Source organism: Centroberyx gerrardi, chromosome 16 (genome assembly GCF_048128805.1).
Source record: "Centroberyx gerrardi isolate f3 chromosome 16, fCenGer3.hap1.cur.20231027, whole genome shotgun sequence".
NCBI lineage: Eukaryota > Metazoa > Chordata > Actinopteri > Beryciformes > Berycidae > Centroberyx > Centroberyx gerrardi.
The window spans coordinates 28,273,223-28,296,452 of NC_136012.1; the positions used below are offsets into that span (position 1 = coordinate 28,273,223).

A 23,230-nucleotide genomic window follows, 5' to 3' on the forward strand; every position below is an offset into this window, starting at 1 on the left:
GAAGAAGAGTTTGACAGAGCCACATGCGTGTTGTTGTGTTGTGATGTGATGTGGACGCTGGACCGGTAAAAGATTCTTTAATTCAAGCTGTTTGTCATCGGTGAGTTTCACAGTTAGCTCATAACATCTGGACATTAACGATTCTCTCATTCTGCCCGGCTCTCCTTCCAACGTAAAACTAAGCTAACGCCACTAGCTCCATTATCGGACGCTGTGTTTTCTTTCCAGTATACTCATTAATTTAGTCAGCGTAACCGTGAACAAACCGCTTATTAACAATGTCGAAGTACATCTCAAACCACGCATTTATCTGGTTTTTATATAACCTCAGTCTAATGTTCGTGTGATGTTTACCGGCCGGAGCAACACTGATGCAAGGCTGAGGCAACAGAGAAACATCTTTGCTGAACTAGCTAGCATCGGCATTAAGCAACGAAAAAAATGACTTTGCACTCCTGAATATGTTGGAAACCTGTTTACAAAGTGCTGACTAACTGTTTGTTGGGGGGGGGTTGCTGTCCAAATGTTGAGGGAAAAGGGAAAGAAACCTGTCAGACGGGGACGTGTCCGATAATAGGTGCTTTTGTAGACCCAGGACAGAGAGGGAACATCCTGTTGTGTTACAGTCAAATCTGACCTCTACGAACCAGTATTACCTTAAAATACCCTTACATTTTAATTAATTTGCTTTAATTCACCCCTTAATTCATGCAAAATCCCCTTAAAATTAATTAAGGGAGTTATTAGCCCATGGAAACCTCCTTAACCACCCCTTAATCTTGACTCCTTACTTTCTAGTTTAATGTAAAATTCAGGGAGACAGGAACTTTCCATTAATAACTCATTAATAACCTGTAAACCTGCACAAAAGGCATGAAAAATCCCTTAATTACTAGTATCTCTGTGAATCAACCCATGAATAAATCCCTTATAAACCCATGATACTAACCTTACTTTATTAAAGCTGTGTTATTTTTAGTGGATAATTAATGTTTATGTAATGGCGAAATTAAGGACATTTCAGGGATAAAATTAAGGGGTTTGGTTTCGTATTCTTAGGGATTAAGTTTATTAAACGCTTTTACCAGAAGTGGGGACTTGAGTCACATGACTTGGACTCAAGTCAGACGAGTAATAATTTGAATTGCTTGAGATTTGACTTGAGACTCGACTTGACTTGGGTTCTGGTGACTTGGGACTTGACTCTGACTTGTACTTTGATGACTTGAAAAGGTTTCTAAAGTCTTGACTTGAGATCTTGTGTTTGTGTAAATGACTTAGATTGAAAGTGATTCTTGTTTTCTGAATTTGTATGGAATGATTGAATTTATTGAAGTTGAAACTGATTATAGAAATCAAACTCATGATGCTCTTACCAAGTTTTTATCCTATTAAAACCATATTGCATTGAAAAGTCCTAGATATTTAGTTTTCTTTAAGATATTAAATTGATACTGGACTCTTGATTTGTTCTGACTTGACTTGCTGTTCTACATTTAGACTTAAGACTTGACATTAATGACATGGACTTGACTTGGACTTGACTTGGTAATCTACATTTAGACTTGGGACTTGACTTGAGATTTGTCCCTCAAGACTTGAGACTGAGTTGGGACTCGAGTGAAGTTGACTTGGTCTCACCTCTGGGTCTAACACAGCATTAGGTGGGAATCTAATGTTTCATAATTGCTAATAAAGAGTTTTAAAGGGTGCAGCACTATAAGTGGGAGCATGGAGTTGAATAGCAGTCTGTTTTAAATCCTCCTCAGCGTCCTGGCTCTGTGTGTCCCGGTGTTTCTGAAGTGAGATGCGGAACCTGAAGCTGCTGCGGAGCGGGCGGAGCTCGGCGCTCGGCGGCCCGGGACGCCCGCAGGGTCTCAGCGTCCGGACCGACAGCGGCTCGCTGCTGCTCGCCTCGCAGTTCAGCATCACTGAGTTTGAGCCCCGAACCGGACAGGTGAGCCGCCGCTGAACCCGCCCGTGTTCGCTGAAGATTAATCAGTCGACAGAAATTAATCGATTATAATTTTGATGATCGATTAATCGTTGTAGTCATTTATCAAGTAAAAATACCAAATATTTGCTGGTTGCAGCTTCACAAATGCTAAAATTTGCTGCTTTTCTCTGTTTCATATCATTATAAAATGAATACTTTGGGTTTTTGGCTGCTGGTCAGACTGAGGAAGAAATTTTAAGACTCACTTTGGGCTTTGGGAACTTGTAATGGGCATTTGTCATTATTTTTTACTTTTTGTACACTAAATGATTGATCGATTAATTGAAAAAATACACATCCTGAGCAAAATGATGAGGATTTCTTGACTTGACAAGATCATTAGTAAAGAAACGAAGCCTCTGTGAAGTCTGATTTTGACCAGTGATGTGACTTCACCCCAAAACATGACAAGTTTGAGTGCTTGAATTTCACCAAACAAAACCTTAAAGTCACCGAAAACTCCTTGAATTGGTTTCAGTGAGTGATAACCCTGTCTGTCTCTCTGTCTGTCTGTCTGTCTGACTGTCTGTCTGTCTGTCTGTCTGTCTGTCTCTCTGTCTGTCTGCTGTCTGTCTGTCTGTCTGTCTGTGTCTCTGTCTGTCTGCTGTCTCTCTGTCTGTCTGTCTGTCTGTCTGACTGTCTGTCTGTCTGTCTGTCTGACTGTCTGACTGTCTGTCTGTCTGTCTGCCTGTCTGACTGTCTGTCTGACTGTCTGTCTCTCTTCAGGTCCTGAGTGAGGTTTCTCTGACGGCGGACGGTTTCTTGCCGGAGGACGGCAGCGGCGCGGCGGTCGGGCTGCAGGACCTCCCGGACCAGGAGTCGGTGTGTTTGGCGACGGCCGGCGGCGACGTCGTCCTCTGCAACCTGAACACCAAGCAGGTCGGCAGAGGGAGGAGAGTTAGAGCGACGGAGCAGTGTGTAGATATCGGTGTTTTATTAAATATCAGTCATTTTGTCCGCTCTGCCTTAACGAGCTGCAAACCTAAAAGAATGTCATTAGTCTGGGTTTCAGTTAGTGCTGCACAATAATGACAAATATTAATATTGTGATTATTTTGCTGAATATTAGTTGTGATATAAATTGCAGTGCAGTATACAGGCAGGAGGTTTTTCAATGTTTTTTCAGTGTTGTTTGACATGAAAATGATCACATTTTGACACAAAACATTAACTCTTGGCAACTTCAGCAGTCATGTTTCACTACCTGTTCACTTGTTATAAGTCGCTCTGGATACGAGTATCAGTAAATATGTAAATATATGCTGTATGTGTGTGTGTGTGTGTGTGTGTGTGTGTGTGTGTGTGTGTGTCACAGTTGGAGTGTGTTGGCAGTGTGGACAGCGGTCTGACCTCCATGAGCTGGAGTCCAGATGAGGAACTCGTCATTCTCACCACTGGTCAGTATGGTACCTGTCATATATAATAATCTATATTCAGGGTTATTGATTAGGGTTAGATCAATATAGCAGTTGATTGCTGACGTCATCACATGTCATCACCTCTGATATGATGCAGGTTCCTACTGAACACAGATACAGAGAAACAGTCTGGAAAACCTGATATGACTTTTGATTTTGTTTTATTTTTCTTTGATCTCTGATTTTCTACACATTTTATTTATTAATTTAATTGTTCAGTCATGTTTTTTTTTGTAAATTAATTCTTTATTTTAAGGCAGTAATGTCTCCCAGAGTTTACTATTGAATAGGTGTAGAATTTCATCAGTCTGGTTTCAGTGGAGAGTTTTAGTGTCCTATGATGCTGATGAGGCTTTTCCATCCTGATGAGAAGAAATACTGAATTCTTGGCATAAGAATTGAAGATTAAAGATATTGATTATTGGCACGAATTATCAGCTATTGCCAATTTCAGTGCAGGAATGTCGGTATCAGTCCTGTCAGTCAAACCCTGGTATAGATTATTTGAAATTCATCAATAAGTTTCCTCCACAGGTCAGGAGACGATCATCATGATGACTAAAGACTTTGAGCCGATCACCGAGGTCGGGATCCATCAGGACGACTTCGGCGAAGGTACGGACGCTCCGGACCGACTCGGGTCAGACCGGTGTTTCTCAGCCTGGGGGTCGGGGCCCAGCGGGGGTTACCAGATGATTCATGGGATGTGGAAAAAATCTATTTTTAATATGCAAATCTACTGCCTAGGCTGGGGCCAATATTCAATAATATTGAATATTGCGATATTTCTAGAATATTGCGATATTTTCCGCGGTATCGAAAACCTAATTCACCATTTTGCACATTTATTCCTCTTTGGGATCAAAGAGGGATATTATATCTGTGTTGTCATTATGTTTTTATTGTTCCTTGCTGCCAGCTGAATTTCCCTCATGGACAGTAAAGTGAGCTGAGCTGCATCACTTCAAGTTTAGAGGAGAGATGTTTATATATATAATATTCTGCAGTAATGTGATCTGGGTGGGAAACATCATCAGCCTCCAGACAGATGATGATTACATCACATCACATCACATCATGTCATTTAGCAGACGCTTTTGTCCAAAGCAACTTACAATAAGTGCATTTTGTCAACAGTAGTGAAACCTTTAAGCCTTTTAATCGGAATAAGTAGTTTTTTTTTTTTGATAATTGTTTTTCTGTGGCTTAGTCGACTCCAGCAGCCACTTTGCCAGATAAACAAACATTTTATATTTTCATTTTTGGCAGTTAGCTGACACTGTTATCCAGAGCGACTTGCACTGAATAAACTTTGAATTCCTAGATCACTAAAATATTCAAGCAACCAAAAATAAAGATCCATCATTTTAAGTCCAATTCTAATCTAAACATTTAGTTGGCTAGTAAATCAGTGAAAATGGCTCGTGTATTTTGGGGATTTAACTGCCTGGTGTGACCTGATTTTAACTCTAGTAAGCAACATTGAAATAGTTGTTTTTGCTTTTTTTTATGTGTCTATGCGCCGAAGAATAAATGGATGCAGAGTCAAAAAACACTTCATCTCAATTTCAGGTTTCCTAGTACAGTGTTCTTATTATGTCTTGTACATGAGAAATGCAGTGCTGCTGTCTGTGTGTGTGTGTGTGTGTGTGTGTGTGTGTGTTAACAGTGTGTGTTGTGTGTTGTAGGGAAGTTCATCACAGTTGGCTGGGGAAAGAAGGAAACTCAGTTCCACGGTTCAGAAGGGAAACAGGCGGCGCAGAGGAAGATCCAGGTCAGCATCCGACCGCAGAAACAGAGGAGAGACCGAACTAACCGTCCTCCTGGGGAAACTGGGTTGTGATTGGTCGGTCCAAATCAAGTCCGCTCCTTTTTAAAGAGTTGAACTCTTTCTATTCAAGCGTTGATGTCTGACTGTCAGACAGCTAGAAACCACAACACTGAAACAACACCAACTTTACTACCGTTAACTTCCTCTGTTTTCATTCTGCTTGTTGTTTTCCAAACTGTCAGCTGCCCACACAGCTTTAAACCCCGCCTCCTCCTCCTCTTTGAAATTTTTTATTGAATTTTCACATATATCATATACATATAGACAAAACTAAAATGATAAAACGGAACTATAGTTCTCACATCTTGCATATTTAGCAGGAAAAAAAATACACATACACCTACAAAATAAATTGACCAAAAAAATGCATCAATAAAAAATGGATAAATAAATAAGAGTAAATAAATATATAAAAGTGAAAGTAAAATGAAGCAGCAATATAAAACACTTTCAAGTTGACTGTACATTCTCACCTTCAAGAAATTCTAATGAAGGACTCCATATTCTGAGGAGAAGAGTGTGCGACTTGAATTTTCTTCCTAGTGGAGTTTTTACAAAATCCTCGCTGGCTGTGCATTCTTCCTGCTGAAGTTTAGACTTTTTTTTATTTTTTTGAAGTTTTTATCATTTGTGCGTGCTGACACACTGACCTCGCCCCTGCAGGAGGTGCAGCCGGCGGCGTCCTGGGACGACCGCAGGCCGCGGGTGTCGTGGCGAGGCGACGGCCAGCTGTTCGCCGTCAGCGCCGTCTGTCCGCAGACCGGAGCCAGGAAGGTGCGGGTCTGGAGCAGAGAGTGCGTCCTGCAGGCCACCAGCGAGAGCATCAACGGCCTGGAGCAGCCGCTCTGCTGGAGGTAAGGAGGGATGAGAGGAAAAGATGCTGAAATATGAGAAGTTTGGCCGTAAGAGTTGCAGCTGCGTTAGAAAAAATGCATCACAGGGAGTCTGGAAAGTCTAGAACCAAATGGAAATCACTGGGCGATAATTCAATATTATCGTTTATCATCTTTCAGTGGAATCATATGGTGATGATTTTTGGGAGATCATGACACACAATTCTTCTGTCTAAACTGATGAGAACAAGCACATTTTATTTTAAAAACTCACAAAATGAGGTATGAAACGTTTTAAAGGAATATTATTTTCAGTTTAGTTTGACATCACACCTAATATTACCATTCAGTTCATTAGGATGAACATTAATTTGATTATATAACATGTGATTTTGCATACGTGAGCCATAACGTGATAAATATCGATATTGAAAAAAATCCTAATGATTATGTGTGGAACTGTATGAATGTGAAGCAGAGCGATGGAGCTCAGTCTGTCTTCCCTGGATCAATAATGGTTTAAAGATTTTAAAAAACCAACGCCATCAGCACAGGTCCGGTCGAGTAATTTGATTGGACAAGAGGCATTCCATGAGTGCTGATGTACAGTATAACAGCACTACAGCTTTACTATATGTTTCACTCCGCTTTACAGCTGTTCTAATACAAACAGCTGATGTGTTACATGACTTGGTAGTGGAATCTGAAGGAAGTGTGTTTGTTGGCAGATACAAATAAAAGACAAAAATGTTAATCTGTTACTTGATAAATAGATTTGTTTACAGAATTGTTGTATAAAAGCGATATCAGACGAGAGGGAGTGCTGTTATACTGGATATCAGCATGATGTGATTTTCTTCGACACTCTTACCTACGACCTCATCCCAGCTGTGCAGATACACAGTGTAACAGCGCTCCCTCTCCTCTGATGTTGTTTAATTGAAAGTGCGGCTCGGTGCTGAACCCCCCTCCTGTGTTCAGACCCTCAGGCAGCGTGATAGCGAGCACCCAGCGGCACCCCAACAAACACAGCGTGGTGTTCATGGAGAAGAACGGCCTTCTGCACGGAGACTTCACTCTGCCGTTCAGCCGGGACCGGGCCAAGGTACGAGCCGCCCGGACCTGAGAGGAACTAACAGGATCATACTGAGGCTAGAGAACAAACTGGATTATACTGAGGCTAGAAAACAAACCGGATTATACTGAGGCTAGAAGACAAACCGGATCATACTGAGGCTAGAGAACAAACTGGATTATACTGAGGCTAGAAGACAAACCGGATCATACTGAGGCTAGAAAACAAACCGGATCATACTGAGGCTAGAAAACAAACCGGATCATACTGAGGCTAGAAAACAAACCGGATCATACTGAGGCTAGAAAACAAACCGGATCATACTGAGGCTAGAAAACAAACCGGATCATACTGAGGCTAGAAAACAAACCGGATCATACTGAGGCTAGAAGACAAACCGGATTATACTGAGGCTAGAAAACAAACCGGATTATACTGAGGCTAGAAAACAAACCGGATTATACTGAGACTAGAAAACAAACCGGATCATACTGAGACTAGAAAACAAACCGGATCATACTGAGACTAGAAAACAAACTGGTTTATACTGAGGCTAGAAAACAAACTGGTTTATACTGAGGCTAGAAGACAAACCGGATTATACTGAGGCTAGAAAACAAACCGGATTATACTGAGGCTAGAAAACAAACCGGATTATACTGAGACTAGAAAACAAACCGGATCATACTGAGGCTAGAAAACAAACCGGATCATACTGAGACTAGAAAACAAACTGGATTATACTGAGACTAGAAAACAAACCGGATCATACTGAGGCTAGAAAACAAACCGGATCATACTGAGGCTAGAAAACAAACCGGATCATACTGAGGCTAGAAAACAAACCGGATTATACTGAGACTAGAAAACAAACTTGCTCCCTCATGTTTCTTGATTGACGTACAGACAAGTAAACAAACGCTGTGCCGCCCTTAGGCCAAAACCAAAGACGCTGAAGACATTTTCTTATGAAATAATTCTGCTTTTGAGAATACAGTAATCTGTGTTTTTGAAACGTTGACTGATGAATTTCAGGTTGCAGTGTTTTTTTTTCTTCTCAAAATCAATATATAGTGTTTTGTAATGAAACTGGTCAAATCTATACCCGTCTCCTGAAAATCTTTTGTTGAATGAAGAAGTGATTATAAGAATTGAATAATTTGGTTAAACCAAATAATGGATTGAGGACTTAAGTCTTTTACGGAGTAGATCCTCTAGATTTTGGAGATATTGAATGATTAACTTCAGTTAATGATTTTTTCCCCCAAAATAGAGTTATAACATTTTGGAATATAACTCTGGAATTGAAGGCAAGGCAATGATCACGGGTACAGTCGAAATATATATTAAAAAAAAGAAGAAAACGGTGTTATAAGCATGGCGACGTCACAGCATACTATGATAGTAATTCAAAGGATAATTGTATTTTTATTTTATTGAACTGAAGTGTGTGTGTGTGTGTGTGTGTGTGTGTGTGTGTGTGTGTGTGTGTGTTCCAGGTGAAGGAGCTGCTGTGGAACAGCGACTCGACGGTCCTGGCCGTCTGGTTGGAGGAAACGACGGCAGGAGAAGACGAACAAGTCAACACACACAGTGAGTTCATGCTGCGTTCGAGTCATGTGGGATTTACCGTAAATACGACCTGCCGACTGGGAAAAAACGTTCACTTCGCCTCCTAGTGGTGATCACAAGTCGCATAAATATAACTTTTAGATTTCAGCATTTTTGTTTATTTTCAGAGGAATACAAGCAGGTCTACTTCCTAAAAGGGAGTAATATCTTCTGCACTTAATTTACAGTTGATGTTAAATTCGTAAATACAAATAATTTTGGATGTGGGCGTTACCTTCCTCCTGTCCCGCTGCAGTCCAGCTGTGGACGGTGGGAAACTTCCACTGGTACCTGAAGCAGAGCCTGGACTTCGGCAGAGACTCCCAGAATGCACCGGTGTGCGTGGCCTGGGACCCGGAGCGCCCGCTGCGGCTGCACCTGGTGACCGGCGGCTGGACCAGCCTCACCTACGACTGGGGCTGGAGCACCGAGCGCAGCGCCGGGCCGGACGCCACCGACAACGCCAACGTGGCTGTGATTGACGGAGGTGAGAGCCAATCAGAATTGTGTTTTTTTTTTTTTTGTTCCTCTCTCCATTCACTGCCCTTGTATGGAGGAACAGTCTGAAAATCTCACTTGTAGCACATAAAGGAACGCCGACAAAGCAGATTCTGACAATGTATAAAAAATTTACAGCGCAGAATTTGGTTCTTGGTGTGTAAACTGTCCTCTGACCCCTCAGATAAGATCCTGGTGTCGACCTTCAGGCAGTGTGTGGTTCCTCCTCCCATGTGTTCCTTCGACCTCCAGCTGACCTCTCCGGTCAACCAGGTGACCTTCCTCTGTCAGCCTCAGAGGACCAATCAGCTCGCAGCGCTCAGCGCCGACGGACAGGTGTCAGTCTATGGCCGAGGTAGGCTCCGGGTTTTCTATAAAGACACAGACTGAGTTCAGTAAACTTTGTTGGAATCAAAATAGTATTGGTTGGATGTTGTTTTATAAAATATCCCATGAAGAGTTGATTTTCTCCTTTTTCTGGCTTGAGGAGGAAACACTTTAACCTTTATTTAACCAGATGCATTACAAATTAGGATGCATTACAAATTAGGATGCATTACAAATTTTTGCTACTTGAAATTCATTAGGCAATATTTGAAAAACATAAACCATTTTTTTCCTCAAAAAATTAGTTATTTTATAAGCAAATGTCTTAAGGTCATTGCTAACTTCAATACCAACCTGCAATACCAACAGTCAATATGGGAGATCTTTTTAATTGGTGGATATCTCAGTTTGGAACAAAGATCTTCATATGTTATATAGTGTGTCTATGTGTTCTGGGTCTATATGTTGTAGAGTGTGTCTATGTGTTCTGGGTCTATATGTTGTACAGTGTGTCTATGTGTTCTGGGTCTATATGTTGTACAGTGTGTCTATGTGTTCTGGGTCTATATGTTGTAGAGTGTGTCTGTGTGTTCTGGGTCTATATGTTGTACAGTGTGTCTATGTGTTCTGGGTCTATATGTTGTAGAGTGTGTCTATGTGTTCTGGGTCTATATGTTGTACAGTGTGTCTATGTGTTCTGGGTCTATATGTTGTACAGTGTGTCTATGTGTTCTGGGTCTATATGTTGTACAGTGTGTCTATGTGTTCTGGGTCTGTATGTTGTACAGTGTGTCTATGTGTTCTGGGTCTATATGTTGTACAGTGTGTCTATGTGTTCTGGGTCTATATGTTGTAGAGTGTGTCTATGTGTTCTGGGTCTATATGTTGTACAGTGTGTCTATGTGTTCTGGGTCTATATGTTGTACAGTGTGTCTATGTGTTCTGGGTCTATATGTTGTAGAGTGTGTCTATGTGTTCTGGGTCTATGTGTTGTACAGTGTGTCTATGTGTTCTGGGTCTATATGTTGTAGAGTGTGTCTATGTGTTCTGGGTCTATGTGTTGTACAGTGTGTCTATGTGTTCTGGGTCTATATGTTGTACAGTGTGTCTATGTGTTCTGGGTCTATATGTCATGTTCTCTTTATTTGATCCCTGTGGTTTTCAGATGCAGCAGAACCGGCTGATAAAGCAGCAGGAGGGTTCAGGACGGTGTCTCGTCCGCTGGTTCTGCAGAAAACCTTCAGGTAACAACAACACAACAACACATCAACACATCAACACAACAACACAACAACAGTCCAGGTACATGTACATACAGTATGTATGTATGTATGTGTATATATTATGCGCTATTCACACTCAACTGCTCAAATATTTTTGTCTTGTCTCTACCGCTTCAGAAAACTTGGTCAACTTTGTTGAAATCAACTAAAAACGTTTCCTGTGTTGTTGCCCTGGGTTGTTCCCATGTTCTGCACATGTTGTTCCCATGTTATTCCTCCATTGTTCCCATGTTTTTCCCATGTTGTTCTCATGTTATTCCTATGTTCCTCTCAAGTTCCTCCAACTCTGTTGCTGCCAAGTTGTTCCCACATTTTTCTCTTGTTTTTCCCAAGTTCCTCCACTGATTTTCTTCTCACATCCTTCCCATGTTCCTCCCATGTTCCTCCCACACCCCTGTTGTTCCCACATTCTTACCATGTTCCTCTGCCTGTGTTCTTCCCATGTTCATCTCATGTTCTTCTGCCAACTCTGTTGCTCCCATGTTGATCCCACATTTCACTCATGTTCTTCCCATGTTCCTTTACCTGTAGTGCGCTGTGTTTTTACCATGTTCTCCACTGATTTTCTTCCCGCCTTTCCCCATATTCCTCCCGTGTTCCTCCCGTGTTCCTCCCGTGTTCCTCCCGTGTTCCTCCCGTGTTCCTCCCGTGTTCCTCCCGTGTTCCTGCAGACTTGCGGTTCTGCAGCCGGAGCCTCTGGCCCTGCGGCAGCTCCTGTGGCTGAAGGAGGATTTGTTTGTGGGTCTGATGTCTGGAGCGCTGCCGGCCTCCTCCAGCCTGCTGCTGCTCCGCCCCGACCAGGACACACTCACCGCCAGGTCAGCACTCTGTGTGTGTGTGTGTGTGTGTGTGTGTGTGTGTGTGTGTGTGTGTGTTTGAAGCCTCTTTCACACATGCAGCTTCACCCAGAAATCCAAGGGGGATTAACGAGATTTTGGTCAGAATCGATCAGCATGATGGAAAATAGGGTAAAAAATGGCCAGAGTTGTGCTTCATGTATGAAAAAGCGGATTAAGACAGAAAACTACAAACATGGCATCTTGACAGGTTCAAATGCATTAAAAATTTCATGTTCAAAATTTCAAATGTAGTAAAAATCCCAGTGTTCATGCATTCAAAATTTGAATGTTTGAACATTTCTATAACCGTGAAATCGTTGTGACGGTTATTTCCGTCAGACGTGAACGCAGCATCAGTCCAAGGTCAGCCATGTTGGAAGGCTGACCTCAGTGTTTTTTGTGCCCAGGTCCCAGGTGGAGGTGTCCGGTGTTGTGGTCAGTATGGTTCACTGTTCCCAGACCGGCACCGTGGCTCTGCAGCTGGAGGACGGACAGACCAGGAAGCTGATCTGGGGTCAGTAACACACGCTGAGTTATTTAAGACTTCAAAAGTCTCAAATTTAAGTTTCACAGAAGATCGACAGGCTACCATAAAACTGAAAAAGGGAAAGGAGAGATGGGTATTGGCCCTGCTCTTAAAAATGTACCCTGTAGTCCTATTGTGTCTTTTATTTAGGAGAACATATACTCTGGAAAAAGATGCATCACTGTAGAAGTCTGTAAAATGTAAGAGTTGATTAAAACCTGGTGTTTTCTGTGCAGACTGTCCTGATCCGGCGGTGGAGGACTGGCTCGACTCCGGCGGCTGTAAGATCAGCTTCCCTGTTTCCTGTGTGCAGACGGCGCTCTGCAGCATCGGTGGAGAGGTACAGACAATACACTGCTCGACTTTTTTATTCTTTATTTAGAGAGTGGGAAAGTAGAGACTAAAGCCCTATTTGCATGAGACTAATATCACATGCAGACGTTCAGTGATTTGTAATAATTGCAGAGATCGTTGTTGCTGTAAAGTAAAACTTCCAGCACAGATCATCTCCTGAATGTCCTAAATGTGTTCATCTTCATCCTTCCCTTCCCTTTGCTTCACTGTCTGCAGGAGTTTGTTCTGGGTCTGACTGACAGATCGCACCTGTACGCCGGAGACACACAGGTTCGTAATCAAGTCAACTTTAAGCAACGGGGCTGATGGGAAGTGTAGTCTTAATGTGGAGAAAGACTAACAATACTGCTGCTGTGAGACAGAGGAGCCCGGCCGGTCAGTTTGACTCTTGTTGTTTTTAAACTCTCTGCCTCTTCCTCAGCTCGCCTCCAACGTTTCCTCCTTTGTGGTTTACGTCGACTTCCTCCTCCTCACCACACACTCACACACCTGCCGCTGCCTCCAACTGAGCACGCTCAGTGTCAAAGGTAGGACGGGGACACACACACACACACACACACACACACACACACACACACACACACAGTATACACTCTGGGGAAGTTTGATTGTGTAAATGAGGATCAGTGCCATTAGAGGAAATGATCTAATGATAAAACAGTGTGATGATATCAGATACTTTCATCTTTATTTTACCACAAAGTCCCATTGAGAACAAGCTTCTCTTTTACAAGGGAAACCTGTGGGGAAATGTGTTTTTTGCAGTAGCAGATAATAAATACAGTGGAGAAAAAGAGATAAAAATAAGAATGGAGCAAATGGGAGGGTAATAAACATAACGCAACCGACAATTTCAACAATGTAATATTTTAAATAAAAATGTATGTATGAAAATATATGGAAATTTAGGAATTGGCAGCCAAAATGACAACAATTAGACAAACTGAGACAAAGAAAATGAATGAAAATATAAAATAAACAGATAAATATGAGAAACGCATGATAAATGCAATGTAAAAATGCATGAAGACTGTAAAGTATGCAATGTATAATAAATGAGGAAATATATGAAAAAAATAAAATCGTAAGAATTTGTATATTTCACATGAATTTAAAGCAGAAATACAGATTGTTCAGTTCAGTGAAGAAGAAATCTGTCAGGGTCGTTCCCTTATAGGACGCTCTCTCTGACCCGAGGCGTCTCTTATTCCTCCATCTCCTCGTCTGTGACTGAGCGTGACCTCTGACCTCTGACCTCTGACCCTCAGGCCTGCAGGCAGCGCTGGCCTCAGACGGCGGGCAGAACGACGAGACGCTGCGGCGGGTGGAGAGAGGATCCAGGATCGTCACCGTGGTTCCACAGGACACCAGAGTCATCCTGCAGGTTGTCTCACACACACACACACACACACACACACACACACACACACACACACACACACACACACACAGCTCTGTAGCAATGCCTCATCATCTTTCGACCCCCTGGTGGCGTCCTGACCTCACTGCCTTAGACCAGCAAAACCTGTTATTTTCTGTGGTTTATTTTAAAGTGTGTGTGTGTGTGTGTGTGTGTGTGTGTGTGTGTGTGTGTGTGTGTGTGTGTGTGTGTGTGTGTGTGTGTGTGTGTCTCCAGATGCCTCGTGGGAACCTGGAGACGGTCCATCACAGAGCGCTGGTATTGGCTCAGCTCAGGACGTGGCTGGACAGGTGAGTTCCAGACTCTTCTACCATCATATCCACTACAGTCACCACAACTGCCAGGTGTTTATATACAGTTATAAATAAAGACGTAGTGAATGTTTGAAAAAGAAATTTCATGATATTCGATATTATTGAATATCGGCCCAAGCCTAGAATGGTGTTTTGTCTTTAGAGAGTTTTAGCTCGGTGAGTCCAGTGGGAGACAAGATGGAAGGTTCGCTCATTATCATTTCTGTAAGAAATAATAGACTAACAAAGTGTTTTTTTCAAAGCGGTCGAGCGGTCGTCATCGATTATTACCGGAGAGTTTTCCCTACCTGTAGCCGCCGGGCCGCGGCGTCTCACGTTTCGCTCTCGAAACGGTTAGCCAATCGGAACAGAGGGGTCGTTAATATTAATGAGCCTTAAAGACACGGCGTCAGAAACGGCCTGTTCTTGGTAAGGCTCAGAGAGATGCTGGAAAATGAACGTGGAGAAATGGATTGAGAGTGTTTTTGGTTCATGACACCACACACACAGCTTTGAATGGACCTCAAGACACAAAATAAAACACTGGAGAGTGGAGAATATGGAGCTTTAAGGTAGTTTTTTGAGCATTTTTGCCTTTGCATTTGATATTTGACAATGAAGATAAACGGGAGAGAGAGAGAGAGAGAGATGTGACAAAGGTCCCAGGTCTCCTCCTTGGTCTTCTTACCCGATATCTGATAAGACGATTGGCACCAAAATGCATGTTAACACTTTATCATACAGTGTGTGAAGTAATCATAGGTGACTGTACTAATTCAACCTGTTGTGTGTCTCAGTCTGAGGTTCAGAGAGGCGTTTGACAGCATGAGGAAGCTGAGGATCAACCTGAACCTCATCTACGACCACAACCCCCAGGTAGGTGTTCAGTCTTTTTCAGGTGTTCAGTTTCCTGACACCAAAACACTCCGTCAGGTGAACTCTCCACAGCAGGAAGTTTACTGAGATGCTTCTTCTTCACAGAGGATTTAAAAATCTTAAACCAAACACTGATGCGGTGTGTGTTTTCGTCCAGTCACTCTTTCTGTTTCCGTCTCTCCTGCAGGTTTTCCTGGAGAATGTGGAGATCTTCCTCACTCAGCTCGACTCCATCAACCACATCAACCTCTTCCTCACCGAGCTCAAGTGAGACGCTTCAGAGCTGCGGTCGCTGCGGTTTCCTTCACTTAAAATCATATTAACTCTAATTTTAACGCTGTAAATTCCTTTTCTTCCTCACCCAGGGAGGAGGACACCAGCAGGACCATGTACCCCCGGCCGGACAGCAGGCCGGGCCAGCCTCCACCAGCTGCTGGGAGGAAGAAGGTGGATGTGGTGTGTGACGCTTTACGGAGCCGCATGGAGGCTATGGATCCACACAAGTCAGTGATATCGCATTGTGTTTGTTATTCAGAAACGATTAGCTTAATTTACATGTACAAACTCTGAGAAATGAAAGTAGAAGCTTGGAGGGAAGAGTTTGTGTTTTCACTGTAGAGGAAAACACCAGAATGTATTTTCCAACTTATTTGACACATTTACCGTATTTCCTCTAATAGTGGCTGGTAGTCAATTAAAAGCCGGGTCTCCGATAATGGCCGGGGCCGTGGTCGACACGAACAAATAAAGGCCGGCCTCAAATACAGGCCAGGTAAAAAAACAAAGGAAACAAGACTAGGTCAAAACCAGTATATGGCTGCACCGTGTCCGTCTCCTCTCTCCGCCGCGCCCACGGCCCGCATTTATCCTCCCGATCCGAGCCCCAGACCCCCGCCGAAATCTCTGCCAGATCACCGGGAACACACCGGCGCCCAGGTTCAGTTAGCTTCAGTTAGCTTCAGCTTACATGCAAACAACGGTGGATACCGGTAAACTCCTGCTGCCTGTTTGTAACTGTAGTTTGTAGTTATATAATGTAACTGTAGTTTGTAGTAACGTACAAGTGCCACAAGACGGCTCGGCCAGCGGAAGTCTCTGGAGCGTGCCGTCGTCGATTACCGTAATTATCGTAATGCATCGCAGTAACAAAAAAACGTCTACCTAACGTACCCCAACAGAAGCAGATCAGAAAACAAGGAGGCTGCGTACTAAAATATGAGCAAATATACTTATCAAACAGAGGGAATTAGAAATAAAGGCCTGTCTCTAATATAAGCCTGCTTCCAATAAAGGCCTGGTACCCTCTGCAGTTGAGGTAAATAAAGGCCCGGGCCAATATTAGAGGAATTACTGTATTACAGTAGATGGAGGTTTTCAGCTCAACTGGATTGAAACTTTTCTGAGCTGAAAAATATAGAAGTCTAGAAACCAGAAGTCTCTCAGCAGAACTCAAACCTTCACCAACGCTGAATAATTCTCAGACAAATTCAAAGCTGCAGCCTCCGTAACAGTTTGTCCGTTTATTGTTTGATTTTCTGACAAAATAGCACATGAAAGCAAAGTCTGTTTAGCAGCCGAGTTGGAAGTCCCAGATGTCGGACTTTCCCAGCAGCACGTGAACGCAGCATAATAGTTATGGCTAAAAAACGAAAAGTGGAAATCCAGATCAGCACCAAAATCTCATCAACTGATCCTTAGACTGAAAGCGATCTGTCCACCAGATATTTTCCAAAACAAACTGACAGTACTGAGAACAAAAATGTATTCGTTTATTAGTTTTATTTATTAGTTTATTACTATATTTATATTTATTTCAAGTTGTGTCAGAATACTTTTTCGTCCTAACAAACTAACAGACAGGGGGGAAAACACTGGCGGAGGAAACCAGGAAGGAATGAAATGTTTAGGTCACTGAAGCTCTCTGACTTATGTAAAGTGGTGTAGTTTGGGTTCCCTGGGTTCTGCAGCAGTGATGCTGTTTGTTCTCCTGCAGGTTCTGTCTGTCCGTTCTGACGGCTCATGTGAAGAAGACGGTTCCTGAGCTGGAGATCGCTCTGCAGAAAGTCCATGAGCTCCGAGGTGAGACGACCTGCAGGAGATATTTCACATTTACTGAACTCTGATTCACTCAGTTACACACACACATATACACACGCACACACACACACACACACCTATATACACACACTCACACACACACACACACATACACACACCAATACTGTGATTGCAATATGAATGAATTTACATTTCAGTTATTTAGCTGACTCTCTTATCTAGAGAAACAATCAGTGAAGTCAACAGTAGAATCAGCTTCAACTCCTAGATCAACATTAAAAGCAATCAGTAGTAAGTAGGTCAAAGGTCAGAGGTCACATCACCCAAATTATAAATGGAACAAATATTCCTGTGACCCCAGAATGATCATGGATGATAGAAATCCAACAGACCAAAATCATTGAACTAATTAAATATTCATACCTAGCACCATGCTCTTTGATCACATTATTGTGTGTGTGTGTGTGTGTGTGTGTGTGTGTGTGTGTGCAGTGAAGCCTCCTGCAGCAGCCGGGGCAGTGAGTGCTGAGGAGGCGTTGAAGTACCTGCTGTTCCTCGTCAACGTGAACGATCTGTACGAACACTCTCTGGGAACCTACGACTTCGACCTGGTGCTCATGGTGGCCGAGAAATCCCAGAAGGTACGGGACAGGAGGGAGGGGCAAGGGGGGGGGGGCAGGAGGGACAGGAGGGAGGGGCAAGAGGGGGGGGCAGGAGGGAGGGGGTAGGAGGGAGGGGCAGGAGGGACAGCAGAGCAGGAGGGGACGGTGATGTCACAGCGCTCAGGGTTTCATGCAGCGTTCAGGTCACATGGGAAAAACCGTCTGGACAAATTGAAGGTTTATTAAAGCAACGACTTGGAAATGTTCATGTGTTCAGACTGGTTTGAAGCTGTTAAGACTCCATGATTGTAGTTTTCTGTACTTTGGTTTCTCCTGATCAGCTGTTTCTCTCTTAACACACATGAACTGAGAGATGAAACATTTCACTTCATGTTTTACAGCAAACCAAACACTGTAATGTGAACCACAAACCAGAAATCCAGAAAGTAGTTTTGTCCTGACGTGGTGTTTTCAGAGTTATGATCATAAAATGACTTGCATGATGAAAACCCTTCATTTTTTTTTTTTTTTTTTAAATAAATCTAGCATTCCTACACTGGACAGCAGCAAGAAAAACATGTGATGATATGAATCACAGTTTAAATTGCAATTGCAAAATCCTGTCAAATAATTGCAATTAGATTCTTTGTCAATATCTTTCAGCCCTAGTCGGTATGACAGTATTAGGAAAGTGATCTTAATTAATAAAAAGCTCATGACTAAGCTGCAAGTGGTTTATCAAACATGCAGGAAGTTTTCTGCTGATGTTATTGTGTTTTTTCCCTGAACATGGCAGGACCCCAAAGAGTATCTTCCCTTCCTGAACATGCTGAAGAGCCTGGAGCCGAACTACCAGCGCTTCTCCATCGACAAACACCTGAAACGCTACAGGAAGGCTTTACATCACATCAGCAAGTGTGGTGAGTCTCCACTCCGCAACACGTTTTAAAGAAAGACCACACCTAACCGATAGGCTCTAACTGTAGCAAATGATAACACCATATCAGACCATAACACCAAACCAAACAGGAAAATCATTCATGTTGTATTTTAAAGGTTGGAGGGAACTGAAATCCTCTGTCGACCAAATGAAAAGACTTTAACAGACTGGATCCTCCAGGGGTTTAGACATGATCAACCTCAAGTTTTAAACATTTATTTACCCCTCCATACTTTACTCATTACCAATGATGGTAATAAATACATAATTTAGTCAAGCAAGGCCAGTTAACCTATAAAAATGCAAAAAAATAGAATAGAAACTTTACTGTCCACTGTCCAAATGACAAGTTTCAGAATAAAAACAGACAATGAATAAGTATAAATCACTAAAACAAAGTTCTACTGGTTTGTAGAGCCGTTGACTTTAAGTAAGGACTATTTTCCAAAGTGTGAAGTGTGTGTAGATGAACTCTTGATGTGACCGCAGTCCTGTTGTCTGTCCAGGAGAGGAGCGTTTCCCTGAAGCTCTGATGCTGGTGAAGGAGCAGAAACTCTACAGTGAAGCTCTTCGTCTTTACCCAGCAGGCAGCGCTCACTGCAAGGTGAGGAGGAGGAGGAGGAGGAGGAGGAGGAGGAGGAGGAGGAGGAGGAGGAGGAGGAGGAGGAGGAGGAGGAGGAGGAGGAGGAGGAGGAGGAGGAGGAGGAGGAGGAGGAGGAGGAGGAGGAGGAGGAGGAGGAGGAGGTCACATTAATCTACACCAACATCTAGTTAAAGAGAAACTAAAACCCAAACCTGTGTAAAGCCTGACATCTAATGGTAAAAAGCATGCTAGTGAACTGGCCATCTGCTATTGGCTGATGCATACATGCCATGCAGGTGATGATGTCACCGCCTGTTGTACTCTATAGAAGATGACATCACCTGGCACTGACGATCAGCCACCTAGATGGTTAGAGTAGAAAGGGACTCAGATGACGGCTGGTTACCTGGAGAGTGATCTTGCGTAGCCACACCTCCGTCTCAAACTCACGGAGGTCTGGAGAACTTCTCATCAGAAAAGGTCGGATAGCGAGACCTCGGAGCCAGAAGCAGCCGTTCGATTGGCTCGGAGTTTGAAAACACCTGACACCTCTGCTTTGTTTTTCTGTCCGGTCAGAAACCATTTTCCTTGACCCCTGACCTCTGACCTCTGCCCTCTGCCCTCCAGGCCCTGAGCCTCGCCTACGCCGACCACCTGATGGAGCAGCAGCAGGCGGAGCAGGCCGGCCTGTTGCTATGGCGATGCGGCGAGCCGGCCGGCGCCCTGCAGGCGTTCGTCAGCAGCTGCTGCTGGAGAGACGCAATCTGTACAGCGCAACAGATCCCACTGCAGAACGACCAGCTGGCTCTGCTGGCCAGAGAACTGGCAGGTAGAGAGAGAGAGAGAGAGAGAGAGAGAGAGACAGACAGACTGACTGAGAGAGAGAGACAGACTGAGAGAGAGAGAGACAGACTGACTGAGAGAGAGAGACAGACTGACTGAGAGAGAGAGACAGACTGAGAGAGAGAGAGACAGACAGACTGAGAGAGAGACAGACTGAGAGACAGACTGACTGAGAGAGAGACAGACAGACTGAGAGAGAGAGAGAGACAGGGAGAGAGAGAGACAGACAGACTGAGAGAGAGAGAGAGAGAGAGACTGAGACAGACTGAGAGAGATGGAGAGAGAGAGAGAGATGGAGAGAGAGAGACAGACAGGGAGAGAGAGAGACAGGGAGAGAGAGAGACAGACAAGGAGAGAGAGACAGACTGAGAGAGAGAGAGAGACAGGGAGAGAGAGAGAGAGACAGACTGAGAGAGAGAGAGAGAGAGACAGACAGAGAGAGACAGACAGGGAGAGAGAGAGAGAGAGAGACAGACAGATGGAGAGAGAGAGACAGACTGAGAGAGAGACAGGGAGAGAGAGAGAGACAGACTGAGAGAGAGAGACAGGGAGAGAGAGAGAGACAGACAGACAGAGAGACAGGGAGAGAGAGAGAGAGACAGACAGAGAGAGAGAGAGACAGGGAGAGAGAGAGAGACAGACTGAGAGAGAGTGACAGACTGTGAGAGAGAGAGAGAGGCAGAGAGAGACAGACAGACAGACAGACAGACAGAGAGAGAGACAGGGAGAGAGAGACAGACTGATGGAGACAGACAGGGAGAGAGACAGACAGATGGAGAGAGATAGAGAGACAGACAGAATGAGACCGGGAGAGAGAGAGAGACAGACAGACAGGCAGAGAGAAAGACGGGGAGAGAGAGAGACAGACAGGTAGACACAGAGAGAGAGAGAGAGACAGATAAGAGAGACAGACAGGGAAGGACAGATGGACAGACAGAGAAAGAGAGAGAGACAGGCAGAGAGAAAGAGAGAGAGACAGGCAGAGAGAGAGAGAGAGAGACAGGCAGGCAGACAGGTAGGCAGACAGACACAGTCAGCCAGTCAGCCAGTCTTCCTGTCTCTCTCTCCACCTCCATGTAAATGATGATGATGCTAAATGATCATAGTTTCAAGCTGTCTATCTGCCCAGACACTCAGCTGTGAGTGAAAGCAACAAGTTCAAGTCTGTTCTCTGGGGGTTGTTGAAAGGCATTCTGGGAAACGTAGTAAATCACTAACTGCAGTAGAAGTAGACGAGGCAGATTGAGGGAAAGTGGGTTCACCAAAAAAATAAATAACAAAACTTCATCACTGAATAAGTATCATGTGAGAAGATCTGAACATTTTTCCTTCTGTTTCCTCCCTGTAGAGAAGCTGATGGAGCAGAGACGCTACGCAGAAGCTGCTCTGCTGCTGGACCAGTATGCCAAGGTGACCAAGATGCTTCACTTCTCCACTTTTAATACATTGTCAGAAATTAGTAGCCTTTTGTTTTCACCTTACGTTAACTTTTTACTGAATCCAAATGAAAGGGAAAAAAAAGTCAGATTCAATTACTTTAATTCCAGACCTCAAGGCAATGGATATTACATCTCGGATATGGATTCCTCCATATACTGAATATACTGTATATGTGAAAAATAGACACTCAAAATCAAAGTTTGATTTCGTTAAAATCAACTTAAGAGTGACCCAAAAACAGACCGCTCCATGTCAAGTCACCATTTGTCCTTCTAGCACATGCAGACCAAATTTCAAAATAAGATACACAGATCAAACATACCAATCCTCATATATAAGACCATAATGCTTGAGGCTGAAGTCGAGGATGTTTGTGTTTTGAACAGGACTGTGAGGAAGCCATCGCCGCTCTGATCACAGGTGCAGTCTGGGAAGAGGCGCTCCGGCTGGTCAGTTTTCCTCTTCTTCACTTTACTTCATTTGTCTGAGACTGTTTCATTCCCTTTTTGTAAGACTTTAAAATATTTATATGATGATGCAGCACGCTTTAAAGCTTCTGTTGTCGGTCTGTAGTGAAAAATACTAATTGTATCTGGCAGTGTATTACAGATGTTTTCCTTCTGTGTGCTGCAGATTTACATGCACAACAGGCAGGACATCACTGAAACCAACCTGAAGCCCGCTCTGATGGAAGGTAAGGACTCAGACAGGACTGGATGGCATCTAGTTATAATTTCTGTCATAAAGTACTCGATCTATAAATATATCGGCTTTGTTCACACATGTAGTATGATGATACAGAACGACGTGTTCCCAGGGATTTTCACTCCAGCTTTCATTCACACCTGAGTGGAAACACTGTGCCTGTGTGTGTGTGTGTGTGTGTGTGTGTGTGTGTGTGTGTGTGTGTGTGTGTGTGTGTGTGAGCTGGTTTGACATGTCGTCTTGTCTCAGCCTTCAGCACCCAGACTTCCTTCCTGGAGGCTCAGAAAGCGACCTTCACCCGACACAAGACCCGGCTGGCTGTGGTCCGGGAGCTGAAGGAGAAGGCCAGGCTGGACATGCTGGGTAGAAACTATTGTTTAAATATTTTATTTCAACCTCTTTCTCTTAAACAGGAATTATTTCGCTTCCTGTCTGTCGCGCATTCACACTCTTCAATTTCTTTACTACTAATAGTACTACTACTACTACTACTACTACTACTGCTGCTACTACTACTACTACTGCTTCTCTTCCTATTGGTACTACTGTTATTACTATTGCTGCTACTACTACTACTATCACCACCACCACCACTAGTGCTATTTATAATACTACTAGTACTACTACTACCACTACTACTACTACTACTACCACTACTACTACTACTACTACCACTACTACCACTACTACTACCACTACTACCACTACTACTACTACTACTACCACTACCACTACTACTACCACTACTACTACTACTACTACCACTACTACTACTACTACTACTACTACTGCTTCTCTTCCTATTGGTACTACTGTTATTACTACTACTACTACTGCTACTACTACTACTAGTACTACTACTACTACTGCTACTACTAC

The 23,230-nt window shown here is 43.4% G+C and overlaps 2 protein-coding genes across 2 annotated transcripts in view; one reads left to right on the plus strand and one right to left on the minus strand.

Moving 5' to 3' along the window:
- Nucleotides 1-23,230, minus strand: part of tbc1d2 (TBC1 domain family, member 2) — a 441,666-nt gene that overhangs the window by 42,820 nt on the left and 375,616 nt on the right. The gene's annotated exons all lie outside the window — the stretch shown is intronic.
- The window catches only part of elp1 (elongator acetyltransferase complex subunit 1), a 26,419-nt gene continuing 3,226 nt past the window's right edge, over nucleotides 38-23,230 (plus strand). Inside the window, exons 1-31 of the mRNA XM_078289128.1 lie at nucleotides 38-100; nucleotides 1,770-1,957; nucleotides 2,723-2,875; nucleotides 3,312-3,393; nucleotides 3,949-4,029; nucleotides 5,103-5,188; nucleotides 5,909-6,099; nucleotides 7,060-7,183; nucleotides 8,653-8,746; nucleotides 9,021-9,251; nucleotides 9,447-9,617; nucleotides 10,755-10,833; nucleotides 11,544-11,690; nucleotides 12,119-12,225; nucleotides 12,474-12,577; nucleotides 12,808-12,861; nucleotides 13,013-13,118; nucleotides 13,860-13,975; nucleotides 14,228-14,301; nucleotides 15,102-15,180; nucleotides 15,368-15,447; nucleotides 15,546-15,683; nucleotides 17,174-17,259; nucleotides 17,731-17,879; nucleotides 18,637-18,760; nucleotides 19,287-19,384; nucleotides 19,991-20,192; nucleotides 21,555-21,616; nucleotides 22,033-22,095; nucleotides 22,280-22,340; nucleotides 22,601-22,714. Coding sequence (XP_078145254.1) covers nucleotides 1,808-1,957; nucleotides 2,723-2,875; nucleotides 3,312-3,393; nucleotides 3,949-4,029; nucleotides 5,103-5,188; nucleotides 5,909-6,099; nucleotides 7,060-7,183; nucleotides 8,653-8,746; nucleotides 9,021-9,251; nucleotides 9,447-9,617; nucleotides 10,755-10,833; nucleotides 11,544-11,690; nucleotides 12,119-12,225; nucleotides 12,474-12,577; nucleotides 12,808-12,861; nucleotides 13,013-13,118; nucleotides 13,860-13,975; nucleotides 14,228-14,301; nucleotides 15,102-15,180; nucleotides 15,368-15,447; nucleotides 15,546-15,683; nucleotides 17,174-17,259; nucleotides 17,731-17,879; nucleotides 18,637-18,760; nucleotides 19,287-19,384; nucleotides 19,991-20,192; nucleotides 21,555-21,616; nucleotides 22,033-22,095; nucleotides 22,280-22,340; nucleotides 22,601-22,714 — 3,406 coding nt within the window. The 5' untranslated portion in view covers nucleotides 38-100; nucleotides 1,770-1,807. The remainder of the gene's footprint in view (nucleotides 101-1,769; nucleotides 1,958-2,722; nucleotides 2,876-3,311; nucleotides 3,394-3,948; nucleotides 4,030-5,102; nucleotides 5,189-5,908; nucleotides 6,100-7,059; nucleotides 7,184-8,652; nucleotides 8,747-9,020; nucleotides 9,252-9,446; nucleotides 9,618-10,754; nucleotides 10,834-11,543; nucleotides 11,691-12,118; nucleotides 12,226-12,473; nucleotides 12,578-12,807; nucleotides 12,862-13,012; nucleotides 13,119-13,859; nucleotides 13,976-14,227; nucleotides 14,302-15,101; nucleotides 15,181-15,367; nucleotides 15,448-15,545; nucleotides 15,684-17,173; nucleotides 17,260-17,730; nucleotides 17,880-18,636; nucleotides 18,761-19,286; nucleotides 19,385-19,990; nucleotides 20,193-21,554; nucleotides 21,617-22,032; nucleotides 22,096-22,279; nucleotides 22,341-22,600; nucleotides 22,715-23,230) is intronic.